This window comes from Pocillopora damicornis, chromosome 5 (assembly GCF_964200805.1).
Source record: "Pocillopora damicornis chromosome 5, jaPocDami1.2, whole genome shotgun sequence".
NCBI lineage: Eukaryota > Metazoa > Cnidaria > Anthozoa > Scleractinia > Pocilloporidae > Pocillopora > Pocillopora damicornis.
Genome location: NC_142674.1, coordinates 1,216,272 through 1,235,773, shown reverse-complemented (window position 1 = coordinate 1,235,773; position 19,502 = coordinate 1,216,272). Strand labels below are relative to the sequence as shown.

The following is a 19,502-nucleotide window of genomic DNA, read 5'->3' as shown; positions in this document are numbered from 1 at the left end:
GTTTGTTGTTTTGTTCATCTTCATGTTTGTTTGTTATTTCCTTGGGCTTGTTCACCAAAGTCTGCAGATTTTGCGCTTCACTAAACAAAGACCTCGCTAAGCATACGTAAAATGTAGTATCAAAAACACAAGATGTACGTAATGAGCACTAACAGAAGCATTTAAATCACAGTTGATATCCCGTTAAAGTTGTGTTCTAAGTACGATGTTTCTTTGATCGGGCCGTTACCACCTCTTCTTCCTAACCAGCATTCACAGGCTGAAGTATCTTCTCGTCTTCCCTTGCCTTTTTGGCTTCTTCTGCGCTCACTTGGAACAGACGGAGCGACGCTCCCAGGAGGTTAGTAAACGACTTGCGTTTTGTGTTATGCAATTTCTCGATACTCTTGCCTAAAAATAAAGAAAATTTGTATGTCACTTCCTTAAAAATGCATCTATGATTCAGTGCACACCGTGACACATCAATAATCATTAAACGAATAGAATCTATGTTGCCATGTGTTTGTTCAGTTGTAGATCTCAGATGACGTCGATTGTGGTAAAATGTGTTTGGAACTACTCGAAATATTTGATGGCTTGAAAACCCAATCAAAGAATGGAGAGCTGAAGGCAGGGGGACTAAGTAATGCTAATAATTAATAACTGGCTTCTGACCAGCCTTGTAATCTGCAAGGTCTTACCTTTTAGTCGACTCATTATTCTGTTTTCCCTCTGGGACGCCTCATACTCAACTCGTACGCCTCCTGGTTGTTGAGAGAGAGTTGGTCACCGCTGTGGCTTGGACTCCTCCGCTACCCATCAGCGATTCTTGTCGCCATGCGTAGTTCCTGGTCCTCTTTTGCCTGTCATCCCAGATTTTATCGATGAAACCGTGATGAAGGAAGAACTCCGGAGCAGATGCGGACTCAATTGAGCACATGGTACCTCCAATCAGACAATGTACTTGGTCGTGGAGGTTAACCCTGAGTTCTCTTTCAAAGTTCACGAAATTATTCTGAAGAATAACTTCTCGCACTGCGGCTGCGTCGGGAGGAATACCCCTAAATTCGCGGTTTAAGCACTTCTGTCCAGTAGGTGTCACGGCAGACCAAACACCCTGTCTGAAAGGTCCATCCTGCACACAGCCTCTCCGGCCATTCCCACCAAACCCAGAGTCACCACTGTGCCAAAGTTCCTGCTCGTTTGATGCGTCCCATGGGTTGGAATCAAGACTCCAATCCCAGAAGGCAACAGTAACCTTACAATCGACCCTCCGAAGAAGATTTTTGTATTGGAGTATGAACCAGCGATGCCAAGGAAGAAACTGCTGTGCCTCATGGATTAACTCGAAAAAAAGCCTTTGATGCATATTGATCAGGTTTTCGTAATCTCTTCTAAATCGCTGGTCAGTTGAAGCTCTTTTTATAGCGCTTATATAGCGCCTACGTTCTTCCAATGACATGGCTGTGAATTCTTTCCTTATTCGGATGCAGTTGATCAAACTGCCGAAGTGACACTTACATTTTTCACCACAATTGTTATAAGCGGTACTTCCATGTCTGCAAGCTAATGACCGAACAAAACTGAATGAATATACATGAGCAGATATCTACATCGATAAAATTTTGTCAGAGCCTGTTTTGCGTGGTACACAAAAACAGCATCGAAACCAGAGATAAAAACTAAGGAAAAAAACAGCAACAAAAATGTAGATAAGCGGAAGAAACGAAGAAAGAAAAAGAAAAATCACTTCAATTAATTGCGTAGAATAAAAATGCATACAGTCGAACATTCCTGCATTTCCACGCTCATTTCTGTCTTCAGAGGATCCCCCCTCGGAATGCATTTCACCGATATTTTCTCTGTACCAATAGAGAAAATTGTTTAACTAATGTTTGCTTATTAACCATCAATATGTAGTGAGTATTATTCGGTCGCTGCTATTTTAAGAATTAGGTTGTTTGGAATTAATCGCTAATATGGACTAAAATTTTGACTCCGCAACGCGAGTAAGTACAAAATTTTCTCGTCTGTTTTATATATATATATATTAAGTTATTTGTTTTTCCATCCAACATGTATTGGGTAGTAAAGTTATCGTATCAACTTAATTGAGCTCCAAAAATAACCACTCTAAATTCCCCTCGAGTTTGCAATCTTAAGAACCGCTGGCAAAAATTTTACTAAAGGGATATCCCTTATGATTGTCACTGACTGTCAGGATTTCAACTATAGTTGATATAAAAAGGATAGCAATTTCGCTGTTATTCCCACGCCCGGCTTTCGGGAGAAGTTTCCAACCGCGACACGACTTCAAACAATTTAAATGTATGTCGGAATGCTAAGGAGATCGAATTGTGTCAAGGATGGGAAGATTCAATTCCTCTCATACTACTTCGGGAAAATGCAACAAGGAAGATCAAGACTGATATTATTATCGCACTGATGCCATTATGTTTCTGATCTACCGAGCAATGACCTATATTCTAAACCATAGCAACAATTTGCCCTTGGTATACACAAAACAAACAGCAACTGAAAATGGCAGATGAAATGTCAATAGAATTCTAACAAGGAATATAATTTTAAAATGCTTCAGTTTATTTTTTGACTTCCATTTTAAACTGTTAAGTTAAATATGCTGACTTTAATACATTTGCTCCTGTGACTTTCGCAAATCATTTTTAACCATAAATTCGCTAATTTAATTCCTTTAAAAAAATGATTTTCGTTATCTTCATCATAAATTCGTTTATTTTCGAAGCCTGGTGCTTGCTATCTTTCATTCATTGATAAGGCAACCTTAAATGAATTCATACTAGCATTCCATTCATTCAAATAGGGTATATTTGCCTTCAAATGCACGGAATGCTTTTACTGTAAAGTTATTCAAGCGCATAACATACCAAAGTCCAATAGTCGTTGATCTTCCTTAAGATCAGTAACTTACAATGCAATTTGTATTTTGTAAACGTCGCCCATCCTACAAAAACGCTCAAAACCTATTACAAAAACTCTCTCCTCTAAATTTTCTAGATGTAGACCTCACGTATTTCGTACTCTAAATTACGCAGTGGCAAACCAAATAACCCTCTCGCAAAGATTTCCTTGTTCAATTTTTTAACTTGGTCCAAAAATAAAACGGGAAAATGCGAACATACGCTCTATGCGGTCTGAAGAGCAATATAGCAAATCATAAGAGGAAATATCGCCCAGCTTAGCTTGGTGGAAGGGAGTCCGTCGTGCTTCCTACAGCCCTTTGGTCAATTCCTTAAATAAAGTTAAAAAATAGCTTCAATTTGACGAGCCCTCTCAACCTCAGCCAAGGTTAATCAATATCCGATATGACCACCAGTCCGGTCGAGAGCACAATACCTCGCCGTGAACGTTTTTGCGGTCATAGAAATCAATGCCTCTTTGCGTCAAAAATGAAGCACGTACTTAAAAGCTACCGAAACAATTGCCCTATAAAGGACGTGGTATCCTCCCCTAGTTCGCGGTCTATCGTTCGATTATTAATTGATCCATGACTTAAGCTGTATTTTAACCGACATAAGTAATGAAGAGGTGCCTGCACATCTCAGCATTTCTCGTGTGTTGAAAAGGCTCTCTCATCTAAACCTTGTACAGGTAAGAGTTCATTCGTTATTATAATATTTTCTTTATAATGTTAAAAGATGGCTTTGTCTTAGAAATACGAGTAAAAGGTATTAATTTCATTGCTCTAGAAATTAGGAAGTTTTAGCTCTAATTGGGTTGCTAAAATTGTTTGTGATACACCTTTACATTATGACAAAATCTAACCGGCAACGTTCAGATTTCTACTCAGGACAACCTTTTTACGGTTTATTAAGATAAATTCGTCTAAAGTAACCGGTTTTCTCCCGCAGAATGTAAATAATTGTTTATTTCTAATTTCTAGAATCGAGTCGTGAAAGTATTGTAGCTTTACTAAAGAAAAAGCATTTGAAAGCAGAATTGTTAGTGATTTGAAGCAATAAGGGGTTAAGAATCTGCAACTTCGAAGTAATCTAATTATTATTAATTTTTTTTTTTTTTTTTTATGGTGCAGTGACCACAAAATGGCTCATGAGACAGCCTGGAGAAAGTTATACATCTTCCTGGTTCTTCTCGTAAACTGCCGAAACGTTCATTCGAAGAGACAAGGTAACTAACACTTCTCAACACGATATCAGTTGCTTAAAGAAGAAAAGCAAATCGCAAAAAGATGAGGAAAAAATAAAAAAAACCTAAATTATGAACTAGGCTAGGATTTCTCAAAATCCAAAGGTAAGGTTTAGGTCCATAATAAAATCGATTCGTGTCGCTTCTTCAATTCAATTAATTAACGATGAGGATCCAAAAATTAGTCATCGGATAATGATATTTTACTAGTTAAAAAGGCCAATGTTAATTAAAACATACAGTGTTTATTTAATGTCATAAACGGATATTCCAATGCGCTGAATGATTTTCCAATCTTGTATTGTGGAATGACGCCCGATTATATTATAATTTTTCTTCACCCTGTATGTTGTGCGTGACAGTTATTTGAATGTTTCAATAGAAGTTGGAAAAAAAACGATGCATAATAAAACCAACGGGAAACTGCGCAGTCAAATTTAACTCTCCTTCCTATTTCTCGTTATTTGGTATCGTTGGTACATAAATTATTATTTAGGAATTTGATGAAAAATCTTAGTCTAACTACGGGTCGTTTAATTTGCATATCATTTGACAGTGAGGGAAGAATATCAAATATGTTGAAGGTTTTTTTGCTGACTTCCGTATTGATTTTCCGACGCAATATAACTATTTCTTAGTGACACATAAATATTTTCAAAATAAAATTAGCTTTTTTTTAAGAAAAAGTATGCCAGTATTGGAATATCGATATCACAATCGTGTTGCCACATTAAAAAAAAATGGGACATGCACTATAGCTTACTCGAGTCATTAAGGCGTCTCACAAGAACATCATGCGTAAGTCTGAATGGCCTCAATTTTTTATCTCGGCAATCAAACATTTTTGGTGCATCCTCGGGCGAATTCAGGCTAAATTCAAATTTAACTTATTCGAATTACTCCACCACTGAGACACGGTGAGTTTATCTCATACTGCAAAATACCAAATATAAATGAAAGTTAGAAAAATCTGGAAAAAATGACAGTTGCGATGACTAGTAAAGGCAAATATTAACGTCAAATACTTCGTCTTTGTGACACTGACGTGACCGAAATTCAGTCTACATTGACGAAGAGTTATTTTAACATAATGGAAACGAAATCCGAACACTATTTTTTTTTTATTTATGATATTCCATGCCATTTTAAGAATTCTACTTTTGAGGTTGCAGCCTGTGGTTAGATACGTTCCTTATTAGCAAAAGTTAGCTTAGAAAGCTATACATCATTGCTTTGCTTACTTTTTTAAAGTCTTCCACTTTCTTTTTCCTAATATGAAGACCAACAAACTAAATGGGGCGAATTCCTACGTCCTGAAGACTAATATCCACTAAGCTGATTCAATTAGAGCTGAAGAGTGAAATCTTCCTGTTTTCTTCTTGAATCACAGCTTTGGTCTTTTGCAATTAAATTTTCAATATTTTGCTCACACCGGGCTTAATAAATGTTAAAACTATCTAATGGGCTGTGGGTTTGATTTTTGCAGAGATTATTACGAGATCGCCACTGAAGCATTGTATTGAAACGCCAATGAGTCTAACATTTTGTGTCTCTTACAATTCTTACATAAAAACAGTCTCTTTCCCTCTTTGAATTAGAAACTTCGCTTACCGCCTTTAGCTGTTGTTTTCCTTCAGAGAATTTAAGTATGACGTTAACAACAGTCAGCAAAAGCTGAATTTATTGCGATCTGTTTTCAACCGTTTGTGAACAACAGTGAAAATATCTACACTAATGTGAGCCAAATATATGTTTACTATTTTTTTTACAGTAGTTCTTCAAGTAATAAAAGATGATCGGCTAGAATTAAATCGTTTGCTGCTGCTGTAAACATTTTCTTTGTCTTAAATTCACTGAAAGGGACACTTTTTTAGGCCGCTTACATTCGTTGGATTTGTGCTCTTTCGCCGCTTGAAGTAAAGGGTTTCATAAATAGATAGATAATCTTTATTTACCTACGGACAATTAATCAGCCATAAAAACATTCAAATATATAAACATGCATTAAATGGATAAGATACGATAAAAACTATACTTAAACACAAACCTAACTAAAGCTGCTTTCCACGAATGCCGTGCTTGAACGTACTTCTTTTATTAAACGCTTAAATAACCCAAGGGACTCTGCTTGTCTTATGTCACGAGGAAGTCTGTTCCAAAGAGTGGCGCCGCTATAGCTTAAGCTATTTTTGTAACAGTTTTAGGTTATACGCAGTTTCTCGCCTTTCAAATTTAGAGCATAAATAATCTGGAGCTGAACCGTGCAGAGACGTATAGACCATTATGGATCTTAGTATTTGCTGCTGGGAAGCTAGGTTTTTCCATCTTAGAAGCTCAAACAAGTGACCAGCATCGGCATCATGATTTGAATAAGTCAAAACACGGGCTGTTCTGTTTTGTAGTTTCTGTACCTTGTTCTGCAAAGTTATCCTGCAGTTTCCCCAAACAATATTACAATAGTCAAAATGTGGCTGTGATCAGAGCTTGATATAGTAGAAGCAAAGTCGCTAGAGCGACAAGGTGCCTTATTCGTTTTATAGCCCCAATGCCCGAGGCGACTTTCTTTGTTAGTTTATCGATGTGACTGCACCAATCGAGTGTATTATCGATGGTTACTCCAAGTGATTTTGCAGTGGTGACCTGGCTAACTTGATTGTCATAAATTGTGATCGTCGGAGAAAATGCGTGAGTACTGAATCTCTACCTTTGTACAAGTTAGTTTGTAGCACAAACGTTGCATTTATCTCAATAAAATGTTACGTTGTTTTTCTGTTATTTTTCAGGTTCGGTTTCAGTCACGTCATTAGGATGTTACCAAGATAGTGTGAACTACCAAAGTCAAAGGATATTCCCCATTCTGTTTTTAAGAGTTAAACCTGCAAGGAGGTGGTCTGACAGTAACCATATCATACAATCATGTGCCTCTGCGGCTGCCGCCCGAGGACATCGGATATTTTCTATTCAGGATTTCGCAGAATGTCGCTGGGGTCCAAGCGCTGAAAGAGATTATGGCAAATATGGCCGTGGCTTGTACTGTTACAGAGGACTGGGATGGATGGGATCTGGCAGCGTGTACAGGGTTCAAAGTTCATCCCCAGGTAAGATACTTAGTAAATCGATATTAAATGGAGAATCAAGCTATAACCGCTGACTAAACTTGTTTCGACAATTGTTTCCCAAGGATACGATAAATATATTTCTCAAATTTTTACTGTCTTTCCCTATCTTCCTCAGAATTGAAGAAAAAACGTCATTCTCCCTCTCTTTCTTAATGTTGATGTGCCTTATTCCGATTTCAGTTAGCTTGTGTCTTGATTTCGTCAGTGTAAGATTCTTTAAATCAAACACATCTCATTTTTTTTTCTTGTTCCTCGTTAGTAAATGGAAAATGGGCGAGCTGGTCTCGTTGGAGCTCATGTAGCGCCAGTTGTAATGGTGGAACTCGAACTCGTCGACGCAGCTGTACCAATCCTCTACCAGCCAATGGCGATGCAAGGTGTTCTGGATCCAACTCACAGACGCAGTTTTGCAACAGCAACCGCTGCTATAGTAGAGGTAGGTGCTTCGCTATTCTTTACCTGTCAGCATTGGTATATCAGTTATCTTATTAAGAATTCTAATAACGTAACGATCGGATTTATTTTTGCAAGATTGCGCAGGGATTTTTTTATATATTGATTTCGCTCCAAAGTTCATTCGTGCTTAACTGATAGAGCGTTTCTAAAATCATATATCTGAACTGTAAATTACAAGTACCATGCCCCTTTTATCCTACTTCTTTACCTCAGAAGGTTGAAGGCTCTATGTAAAGATTAGATGAGCATCTAATTTTAAATCGAGCGTTCATTGAGTATGATTCATTTTCACGCATCATTTTCACATTTCGGCTTAAAAAGACGAGTTTTGGTGACAAGCTACATGCAGGTTAGGCACAGACAGGTGTGTGCTGCTGGGCGGGGGGAGGGGTATGGGGAAGGGGAACTTTGGATGTTTGTGCCCTCCACCCCAATGACCAAAACATCTCTCCTTTTTCATGGGTTCTACAAATCCCTTTGCAGTTGTTCATGGTAGGTGGTCAGCATGGCGGCCATGGAGCACATGCTCTCGAAGCTGTGGCAGAGGATCACAAATCAGGACCAGAACATGTACCAACCCCGCTCCAAGAAATGGTGGCAATAACTGCCGAGGATCAAACACTCAAAGAAGGAGATGCAACTCAAAGAGATGCCCCGGTATACTAATTTAAAATGAGCGGCTTTTTTATGACTACAGAATACGTAATAAAAGACACCTAAATTTAAAGAAAAATCTGCAACTCGAATGAACCTGACAGTTTGTACTTTCTGAAAGTCCAGTTTCCTTGTAACTATAAAATTCTGAAGTAATTCCGAAGTCAATAACGCAGAATTTTTTGAAAGTTATTTAAATGTTTCAAAAGTAGTCGGGAAAAAATGGTGCATAGTAAAACCAACGGGGAACTGCGCAGTCAAATACATCTATCCTTCCTATTTTTCGTTATTTGGTATCGTTGGTATATAAAATTATTATTTAGGAATTTGACCAAAAATCTTAGGAAATAAAAAACCAGAGTCTAACCACGGGTCGTTTAATTTGCATATCATTTGACGGTGGGGGAAGAATATTCACTATGTTGAAGGTTTTTTTGCTGACTTCCGTATTGATTTTCCAACGCAATATAACTATTTCCTAGTGACACATTTGTGACACATGTTTGTGCCCTCCACCCCAGTGAGCAAAACATCTCGCATTTTTCATGGGCTCTACAAATCCCTTTGCAGTTGTTCATGGTAGGTGGTCAGCATGGCGGCCATGGAGCACATGCTCTCGAAGCTGTGGTAGAGGAACACAAATCAGGACCAGAACATGCACCAACCCCGCTCCAAGAAATGGTGGCAACAACTGCCGAGGATCAAACACTCAAAGAAGGAGATGCAACTCAAAGAGATGCCCTGGTATACTAATTTTAACTGAGTGCTTTTTTTGTGAAAACAGAATACGTAATTAAAGACATCTAAATTTAAAGAAAAATCTGCAACTCGAATGGACCTGACAGTTTGTAGTTTCTGAATGTTCACTTTCCTTGTGACCATAAAATTCCGAAGTAATTCCGAATAACGCAGATTTTTTTTGGAAGCATTATGATCACGAAAATGAAAAATAATCTATCAAAAACGTGACGATACAATTGATAAGCCTGACTCTTACATCGTGAGACAAACGGTTAAATAAAACCACTATTAAAGAAAACATTTTCTATAACAACTATATAACTACATAAATCAACGCGTAAGTGGTAATAAGAATAAGGAGCATGGCAACATTTTTCTTAACTTTTGTTGAGACAGTTGAGGAAATCCTCTTTCTTCAGTTTCACTATTTTCAATTCTTGACAGCTATCTTCAGGATGTCAATGTTACTTAAGAAAGCAACTTAAGATATAAGAGCAAGAATGTTTGTGCCTCTGAAGAAAGCTGTATCATCTTAACTGGAAGGAAGTTTTTTAGCTTTCTCAAATCAAAGTAATGTTTGTTTTTTTAGCTGTCTAGAGATCTGATAATTATGTTTCCATGGTTTCCTCACAGGTTGTGTGGGAAGGAGCATAGTAACCGATAGATGTGGCCAGCGGTGTAGGTGTTCACGTGGTCGCTTTATCCAGTGCACTCGTGTGAGACGGGAATTTACAGCCATGTCAAGAGCAGACCGTGAAAAATACGTCAGAATTGTTCGCACTGTGTCAACAGACCCCAGATACAAACCAGAATATGACAGAATAATAACCCGACATAGAACATTATTCGATGATGGGATTCACCAGGAAGATTTTTTCTTACCATGGCATAGATGGTACATACTGCAATATGAGAACCTTCTTCGACGCGTAGACTGTACAGTGACAGTACCTTACTGGGACTGGAGCCAGGTATCACGTTCTCCATGGCGCGGTAGAGCGTCTGATTTGTGGTTCTCAGGAAATAGTGGTTTTGGTGGGAATGGAGAACAAACACCTCAACAGTGTGTGACAAGTGGTCCGTTTAGGCGAGGAGTTTGGAATGTTGTGCCATCAGCCGGGGGTGGCTGTCTCCGTCGCCAGTTTAATCTAAGTGGCAATACCCCTGATTCCGCTGCAGTCGCAAAGGTGTTAAGGATTCCTCATTCGGAATTTAATTCCTTCGAGGTTGCGCTGCGAGTAATTCTTCATGACACTGTACACTGCTCAATTGGAGGCACCATGTGTTTATCCGACGCGGCTGCTGCCCCTGAATTTATGCTGCACCATGGTTTTATAGATAAGATATGGGCAGACTGGCAAAGAAGGAGTAGATATCACATGAATGCTCATTTTCCCTCCGTCACTACACCCATGCCTGGCACAAACCAGCTCCGTACAACAGCAGTTTTGAATAACTTAAGATTACCGGGAGGGGTACGAGTGCAGTTCCAGAATCCACCGAGACCGCAGATAAGAAACCGTTTTGGAGGTAATTAGCCGGTTGTTTCATCATTATCACTGTCATCACCGTATTGGTTTTCATCATCATAGTTATCAGTGCTATTGTGTTTTGTTATTGTTATCATTATCATTAATAAACAATTTTTCACCAAAGTGGAGGTGAATAATGGTGGATATTTATCAGGTCGCGAAAGTGCAAGAAAAATATCAATCACTTTAACCGACACTGGAGGTAAATAATACAGATACAGATACACTTGCCGAAAAAATAGTTTATTTCTCTCAATACAACAAAAAAAGGTCGAAAATTTAACTCTCGAAGCGCGGTTTTGTTTCTTTGGCTGCTCGGAGGTGAATAGTCCTTGCTATTCACTTCCGATCTAGCCAATAAGTTTGTACGAAAATAACTATTCACTTGTGTGGTCTATACAATTTTTAATTATTATCATATTATTATTACTATTATCATTATTATTATCATAGTGATCATCATCATCCACAGACTGTGACAAATAGAGGAAAAACAAAAATAAGGAAAAATTAAATTCTTCCAAAAAGTCCTCTCGGGTTTTTTGATAACAAGGATAAAGTTAACGCTATAATTTGATTCTCGACGGGATAGAAATATATTACTTGTATTGCTCTGCAAGATTTTGTTAAAAAATAGTTGTCTTAGATAGATATCGAAACGATTTCAGAGGATGACATCTCGTCTAGAAAGACCTCTCTACAAGTTGATTTATCATTACGTGTCCCAGGACTTTTGATCAAAATCATTTTAACAAGCCGTCTAGTATTTACTCTCGGTAGATGCTTTTGTGAGCGCGCGGGTATAGGACAAGCAAGATACAACCGTTGTCGATCGATTGATCTTAATTGAACATTTTCTAATGTATGTATTCTTACTAAACCCTTTCAGCCTTGACTACAAATTCGCTTGGCCAAGCTTCACGAGGGAGGTTTTCTGTCATTAGTGAAAAAGCTATGATGCTGTTCAACGTCTCCAAAACAGAGGAGGAGAAGGCAAGACGACTAGGAATTTGGTTGCTGCCTACACACCAACGAGCTGGAAAGAGAAACTCCATGGACACCTCAATAGATTTTGGGTTTGATCCTTAATCATTAATTTGCAACGATATCTCGCTAGCTTTATCAAAATCTACTTTTATCTCCACTGTCAATCATTCTTGCGCTCTTTAAATCCTCAAAGAGAAGTACAGCCAACAGATGTTAAGTATGTGTTTGATTTTGTGGCATATTGTCTCATTTTGCTAGTTGTTAACTTCTTTGAATCAATGCAGATAAACTTTGCGCTTAACCATTAAAATCCCTAAGTTTAACTTTTTTTTAATATGGTCTATTTAGAAAGGTGCTGGCATAGGAGGATTCGACCTTTGACCTTTGACCTCCAAGATCCACATCTTCACTCAATTTTCAGCTCTATCTGTCAACGTTCTCTTTCATTTAGGACTTAGGGTTTGACGTTTCGTAAAACAGTATTCTTTACCGATTTTCTTTTCATCGCTATTCGTCTGAAAGATGTATTTTGATATTTTGAAAAGGGATTCCTTTTTTGGTAGCTCCTGGAATTGAAAGGATTCCTTAGGTATAAGCAATATATAAAAAAAAGCAAATTTTTGCAAATAGCGCTTTTCAACACCCTTGTTTTCATTTTCATAGGTAAATAAATGAAACTTTCCTTTTTCAATGACTCCAATTAATTTTTGATGATGACGTTCCATTGTCCATTGTGCTACCCATTCCGAACGTTGCTGTTATAAGTTTTGATTAAACATGGTTTTCTGAATTACTTCTTCGATTACCCGCTGTGTCAGGCGCCCGTATGGTTTTCCAAATGTGGAATGTTTTAAAATGATCCTTCGTCAGCTGGCTGCATTTGGACAGGGATGAATACGAGCATTAATTTATTGTGTTCCACTTTAAGAGAACGCATACTGTTCTTGTCGCTTCTTTCTGGATGCTGCGCGAAATCCAGGGGTTTGGTGTCATCTTTGACTGACTGACCTCCGGTCTTTCTTCCTCGATTTTACGCGAAAGCGTTGCATCCCGCTGACCAACATAATTCCCACGGGTTGACTCACTTCGATCTAGATGTCATGGCAATACAGAGGCGGATCTAGGGGTGGGGCCCGTCCGTCCCCCCCTCCCCCCCCCCCCATGTTTTGGATGTTTTGGGTAAAAGAAAAAGAATCGCAGAAGGAAGAAAAGCCGACAGGGCAAGCGACAAAAAAACGGGCCTCCACCTTTACTCAAGTTCTGGATCCGCCACTTAGAATATTTGCAGAAAGATTGCAACCACTCGATCGAACAAAACGAGTTACTACAAATTCGAATAGTGAGCCACACATTCGATATTGGTAGATTTAATAATGTTGTGGGTTTTGTCACATCGTGATAAATATTCATTTTTAAGCTAGACAGAATACAGTTTACCAATCCAAGATTCTTACTATCTGGTAGAATTTATCACTGCATCAGCCTCGTTTGATAAACGAAACACCTGTCGAATTGTGCGCCTTACAGCTTGTCTCACCTCCGGGATTTTATAACAATAAAGAAATGGATTAAGCGACGAGCTTAAGAAAATCAAAATTCCCGTAAATTCCCAGGCGATAAACAGAGATTGATGAGTTCTCCCACTCTCATTAAAAATAAATAGCGTGGTAACAACCAGAAAAGGGACGTAGCAAACTTCTAAAATCACCTGTACCCATAGTGCACTACAAACAACTTTTCTTAAACGCGAAATGTTTGGTGAGAATGCTGCTTGTGAATGACTCGCAATTTGAGTTTCACGATTGCGAAGTATAAGGACTATCTTGGTGTAACCGACACCAGACACTGTGACACAAAAGACCAATACTGCTAAAGCGATGAAGATCATACTTTTGCTGAGAGTAAATCCCCAAAAGGACACAGCGGTCAAGATCATGCCAAGTGCCCATAAGCCAATCACCACTGAAATGGTTCGTTTGAATGTTACAACATGTCTGTAGCGGAGTCCTAACACCAAAGCCATAAGTCGATCCAAACTGATGGCTGCTGATGTGAAAAGCGAAACAACGCTCAAAGTTGTAGCGATGGTGATCGAGAATGTCGCTGCGTATAAACAGACAATGTTTCCTTCTTCTGTCATTGTTCTTATCGAAAACAAGTAAACGGCATGAAGAGGCTCTGCAACAAGAGCGACGAGAATGTCCGTGACAGCCAAGCAACGGAACAGAAGTTTGGATGGCGGGTGAATCGAAGATATCTTGTTGAGAGCAATTAAGATGAAAACATTACCAACAAATGCCGTGATGGATAGAAAAGCAACCACGGTTATTGGATATATGACATGGTTTCGTTGAAATCTTAATGGCGTTTCCACACAGAAAAGAAATCGAAATGAATTCTGGTTTCCGTCGGCAGAAGAATGTTCCATTTTTCGGAGTTAATTCAAACACGTTGAACGTTTGTCTTGTTCGCTGCATTTACTAGTGATCATGCAAGAACATGAATTTGATTAAAACGTTTTATTTTCAGAGTGACATTATGTCAAAATGGAATCGAAAAAGGAACCACTTAGGCCGAAATAGTTCAAATAATGAGAGATTAAAAATCCCATTTATTTATCAAAGTTTTGAATCACTCGAGTCGAGTAGTCTAACAAAAACAAAAGACCATGAAATGACTACAACTCATGTGTTTAAATTACAGTCCATAACTTGTAGTTTGAAGAAACTAGAAAAGTATCTTCTAGCTCACAATTTACCGGCGCTTCACAATTAATTTCGTTTTTTTTTTTTTTTTTTTTGCTGAAACAAACAGACTTACCTGCCAGCGCACAAGAAATAATCACGACCATGTTCAGCAGGTGATTGCAAACACCACACATCTATCAAAGGCAAACCAATTCTTTGCTTTATCTCTAATGAAATCATTTCCCGCATGAAAAATAATTGTTAGCTCAGTTTATTATTTTTCACGCATCTGCATCTGTAAATCACCGATAGTGTGATTTTTCTTATTTTATTCGAATCCAAATTAGAAGCTGTGTTTGAATTAACTTTGCGTGTCCAAGTGCGCTAAAAATAAACATTAATAAAAGCTTGCGCCTTTGGAGCTGTGAAAATAATCACGAAATATATTTTTTGAGTCGTTCAAAAGGCTTCAACTTTTCTACCGCCTCTATTCAGAATAATACTATTTAGCACGACATTTTCTGCTGAAAATTTCAACCGTTTTCAATTGTTACAAGAGTATGTCTGCAATAATGAACAATGCCTACGAGTTCTGCTGACAGTGATATCAGTCCGAAGAGATATCCAGCTGGCTCTCGACGAAACACTGCAATTTGGTTCGTGTTTTTATCTTACAATATAAACTAAAACGAAAAGCAAACAAACAAGCAAAAAACATCAATCAAACCAAACCAAAACAGAAGTAAAAAAAACCATCAACAAGAATCACACAAAAAGAGAAATGAGATAGAGTATTGATTTCGCCAATCAAGTCATTTTCTGTACCTTTTGTCCTGTTCTACACAAATGAAAAATAATGCAATTTCTTTAAAAGGAGTTTGACATGCGGCTTTCCAACAATGACCTATATTCTAAACCATAGCAACAATTTGCCCTTGGTATACACAAAACAAACAGCAGCTGAAAATGGCAGATGAAATGTCAATAGAATTCTAACTAGGAATATAATTTTAAAATGCTTCAGTTTATTTTTTGATTTCCATTTTAAACTGTTAAGTTAAATATGCTGACTTTCATACATTTGCTCCATTCAATCGATTTTCACCGAGAGAAATTATCGAGACAATATATCCTCTCGATTTCCACTCGTTATTTGCTATGAGTATTTTTCGTTTGAAATCAATGATTCTTAGTGTTTTTGCTTCGTCTTTGACCTTATTTCAGGCGATCATTATAAATGTTGCGTTTGTATTTTTCAAGTTCTTTCTCGTTCCTCTCTTCCGGTTTTACCGATAATTTATGATCAGAAGTTAAGAATCGTAGTTAATTATTCTAAGCTGAATGAGAAAGTGTTCAAACAACGTTTTCGCCCGAACGAATGAAAACATTACTTATTAACTTTTAAATTATAATCATGCTATATCTGTGACTTTCGCAAATCATTTTTAACCATAAATTCGCTAATTTAATTCCTTTAAAAAAATAATTTTCGTTAGCTTCATCATATATTCGTTTAGTTCCGAAGCCTGGCGCTTGCTATCTGTCATTAATAGATAAGGCAACCTTTAATGAACTCATACTAGCATTGCATTCATTCAAATAGGGTATATTTGCCTACTGCTGTCAATGTGTATATAAATACAAAGAAACTGTTTTTCTACAGCATCACGTTCCACTGAACTGATTCAAACATGGCACAAAATAGTAGCGATGAAAATCCCTGCAGCCTGGTAGCTGAAATTTGTATCGCTGCTTCCAATGATTTCCAAATATCTTACACCATAGTCCTTTTGGTTATGAACGCTTTGCTGTCCATTATAGCAACTCTGGGAAACACATTAATCTTGTTTGCTCTTCACAAAGAATCGGCGCTTCATCCGCCCTCGAAGCTTCTGTTTCGATGTTTGGCCTTAACTGATCTGCTTATTGGTTGTATTTCACAGCCTCTGAATATCCTATATATGGCGTCACTTTTGACTAAACATCAAGATTGGCGAGGAGATCTTTGCTTTTACTCAGCAATCTTGGATAATATCACCACAAACACTTTGTGCTTGGTGTCGTTATTAACTTCAACTGCGATAAGCATAGACAGACTTCTAGCTCTTAACTTAGGTTTACGTTACAGACAGGTCGTAACCTTTAAACGAACTTCACTTGTTCTTTTATTTCTATGGGTGGTATCCATCGGGTCTGTGTCTTCCTCATATCCGATGTTGGACTACAACAAAGCTGAGATGCTTGTAGGAGCTGCAATGTGTTTTGGCAATCTTGCAATATCTTCTTTTTGCTACGCCAAAATCATTTGGAAAATTCGTCAACATCAGCGACACGTGCAAATAAATGGGGGAATTAATAATCACGGAACTCTTTGTACAGACAGCGTGGCTTTGAATAATGCACGGTACAAGAAAACAGTTTCTAGTGTGCTTTGGATTCAGTTGACACTGACTATTTGCTACTTACCGCTCATCGTAACTATTGGGTTAATTTCCTACAAAGGGCTAACATTCATACTTTGGAATGCATATTTTGAACAAAATGTACATTACACAAAGTCAAAGTTGCCAAATCAATTATAAAATAATTCAAGTAGCAAGCGCGCTCTGATTGGCCATAAAACCATTTTACATGAGCGTATGTAAACACGGTTTTCGTTCCTCTTTCATTAGTTATTTTATAAAAGAAATGTAAAATGGTTTCCGTGTTTACATAGCCTGATGTAAATACTTGGGAGGTTTGGAAAACACTCGATAAGCTGGAAACCACTCCACTTCGCGTTGTGGTTTCCTACGCTTATCTCGTGTTCTCCCAACCTCCGCGTGTTTACATCAGGCTATGTAAACACGGAAACCATTTTACATTTCTTCAATATCACTCAGCTGATAAAAATCGGTTTCCACGAAAACGTAATGTACCGTAAGGCGTTGTGAAAGGGTTCTTTTTCGTTTCCATCCAACATATTTTATACGAAATTAACGGAGGACATCCTCCTTTTGTTTTTTATTGGTTTTTTTTTTTCTTTTACATCTAATTAACCAAACTTTAAAGTTTCCAAAATAGAAGCCTGTTTACATTGCAACTACACGGTGCCACTAAAAAGCCCTAATATTAAATTCATTAAAATTGCAAAGAGACTTCTGGTCTTAATCACACTGAAGAAGGCTTCCTGCCTTCGCACATCATCAAGACGTTAGGGACATAAATTAACAATCCACAAGGGTGGCGGCAACGTGGACGTGGCAAAACAAAACATCTAATAGGAAGAGCAAAAGCTTTGCACGTGCGTTTCTTCACCGTCCTTTTCAAAATAACATCGTGAAATCATCAAAATTTGGTGGCCTGAGAAAGGAAACTTCGACGGAAAATCGCGTAATTTTCCATTTGGGACTCAGCGCTACTCTTTTACATTACTCTGAGACGAATTCATGGTGCCATAAAAAACGATAAACACAGCGAAATTCTCTCTAAAAACATAAATTCATTTTTTAATATAAAGGTCCCTAATTATTTCACTGGCTGCCAATCACTAGAGAGGAGTCAGTTGCGTGTTACTACTTGTACTCACATTAGAGGAGAAATGTTTTTCAAAATCTGAAACCTCTTAACGACAAAGTTTTTTTATTTGAAACACTAATTACTTTCAAAACTTCAAAAATGAATTGCACTTTAACATCTACAAATTCAGCTAAAGTCACTTATAGTTATGATCCAGTTATTAGTAACCAATGCAACATATGTTTAATCAAATACACAGTAGGTCATGTTTTAACACTTCTTACACCAAGAATCCTGGAACCCTAATACATCGAATAATCATAATATTATAGAGCACTGAAATTTACCTTTGTTGCCCAAATACGGCCATGAACTACTGTTAAACATATACCCAGACGGCGGGTTTATTTTTTACGATACTCGAAATCAAATGTAGGAAAAAGCAAAGCCAAAACAAAAGCAAAAACAGGAAAAGAAGCAAACTGAAAAGAACACGGAGGCACGTTTGGTTTTCACTTTCCTTACTTATATGATTAAATTAAAATTAGGAATTGATCAGGAATCCAATATGGCAACCGGAGTTCATAATCATTCGACATAGAATATAATTTCTAATAAAAATAGAAAAGCAAACAAAAATCAAAGAAAAAATCAAGGTATAGTTGAATAATAAAATCTGAAAAAATTTAAGTTGGAACGACTCAAATTACCTAAACATGGTGCTCTTTAATACAGCTCATCTACAATAGTTTTTATTTGACTGTACGCGTAGCATACAAACCCTTTGTATGATAATGAACAAAACCGCGGCATCTTTTTTTTTGGGTACTGAATAAACGGCGGTTGTTGGTTTTTGAGCCCTCGTTTGTTGTACGAGCAAAGTTTTTATTACTTGTATAAAGAAAACGAAAAAAAAAGAAAACGACTCCACAGCAATATCCACCAGAAAGCTGAAAGCTAGTGTCTATATGTTTGTTGTTTTGTTTATCTTCTTGTTTGTTTGTTATTTCCTTGGGCTTCTTCACCAAAGTCTGCAGATTTTGCGCTTCACTAAAAAAAGACCTCGCTGAGCATGCGTAAAATGTAGTATCAAAAGCACAAGATGTACGTAATGAGCACTAACAGAAGCATTTAAATCACAGTTGATATCCCGTTAAAGTTGTGTTCTAAGTACGATGTTTCATTGATCTGGCTGTTACCACCTCTTCTTCCTAACCAGCATTCACAGGCTGAAGTATCTTCTCGTCTTCCTTTACCTTTTTGGCTTCTTCTGCGCTTACTTGGAACAGACGGAGCGACGCTCCCAGGAGGTTAGTAAACGACTTGCGTTTTGTGTTATGCAATTGCTCGATACTCTTGCCTAAAAATAAAGAAAATTTGTATGTCACTTCCTTAAAAATGCATCTATGATTCAGTGCACACTGTGACACATCAATAATCATTAAACGAATAGAATCCATGTTGCCATGTGTTTGTTCAGTTGTAGATCTCAGATGACGTCGATTGTAGTAAAATGTGTTTGGAACTAAATATTTGATAGCTTGAAAGCCCAATCAAAGAGAGCTGAAGGCAGGGGGACTAAGTAATGCTAATAATTAATAACTGGCTTCTGACCAGCCTTGTAATCTGCAAGGTCTTACCTTTTAGTCGACTCATTATTCTGT

General features: G+C 37.7%; 3 protein-coding genes and 1 long non-coding RNA gene across 5 annotated transcripts in view; 1 reads left to right on the top strand and 3 right to left on the bottom strand.

The window, feature by feature from the left end:
* Positions 1 to 287: 287 nt before the first annotated feature.
* Positions 288 to 19,502, bottom strand: part of LOC113679449 (uncharacterized) — a 23,953-nt gene continuing 4,738 nt past the window's right edge. The window contains exons 5-6 of the mRNA XM_089207765.1: positions 681 to 1,545; positions 288 to 390 (exon numbers count right to left, since the gene is read on the bottom strand). Of these exons, the coding sequence (XP_089063891.1) occupies positions 728 to 1,545 (818 nt within the window). The 3' untranslated portion in view covers positions 288 to 390; positions 681 to 727. The remainder of the gene's footprint in view (positions 391 to 680; positions 1,546 to 19,502) is intronic.
* LOC149044670 (uncharacterized) lies at positions 3,389 to 12,344 on the top strand. 2 transcript variants are annotated; one of them, XM_089207759.1, is made up of 8 exons: positions 3,389 to 3,609; positions 4,052 to 4,146; positions 6,948 to 7,262; positions 7,543 to 7,719; positions 8,223 to 8,396; positions 8,964 to 9,137; positions 9,768 to 10,664; positions 11,556 to 12,344. In XM_089207759.1, the coding sequence occupies exons 2-8, from the start codon at positions 4,062 to 4,064 to the stop codon at positions 11,753 to 11,755; spliced, it is 2,022 nt and encodes a 673-aa protein (XP_089063885.1). In that variant the 5' UTR covers positions 3,389 to 3,609; positions 4,052 to 4,061; the 3' UTR covers positions 11,756 to 12,344. The 2 variants fall into 2 exon arrangements, with proteins under 2 accessions (XP_089063885.1, XP_089063886.1); XM_089207760.1 differs by lacking the exon at positions 8,964 to 9,137.
* LOC149044669 (adrenocorticotropic hormone receptor-like) lies at positions 13,008 to 16,868 on the bottom strand. The gene is made up of 2 exons (XM_089207766.1): positions 14,474 to 16,868; positions 13,008 to 14,133 (listed from the first exon to the last, which is right to left on the bottom strand). Exon 2 carries the CDS (start codon positions 14,079 to 14,081, stop codon positions 13,107 to 13,109), a length of 975 nt encoding a protein of 324 aa, XP_089063892.1. The 5' UTR covers positions 14,082 to 14,133; positions 14,474 to 16,868; the 3' UTR covers positions 13,008 to 13,106.
* LOC149044668 (uncharacterized) lies at positions 17,803 to 19,496 on the bottom strand. The gene is made up of 2 exons (XR_016186516.1): positions 19,479 to 19,496; positions 17,803 to 19,198 (listed from the first exon to the last, which is right to left on the bottom strand). It is a non-coding gene; the product is annotated as an uncharacterized LOC149044668 (long non-coding RNA).

Bases quoted from the DNA above. Each gene is read 5' to 3' on its own strand.
- LOC149044670 (XM_089207759.1), top strand. From the start codon at position 4,062: ATGGCTCATGAGACAGCCTGGAGAAAGTTATACATCTTCCTGGTTCTT. The intron at 8,397-8,963 runs GTATACTAATTT...ATCCCTTTGCAG, and splicing joins CAACTCAAAGAGATGCCCCG to TTGTTCATGGTAGGTGGTCA. The intron at 10,665-11,555 runs GTAATTAGCCGG...AAACCCTTTCAG, and splicing joins GATAAGAAACCGTTTTGGAG to CCTTGACTACAAATTCGCTT.
- LOC149044669 (XM_089207766.1), bottom strand. From the start codon at position 14,081: ATGGAACATTCTTCTGCCGACGGAAACCAGAATTCATTTCGATTTCTT.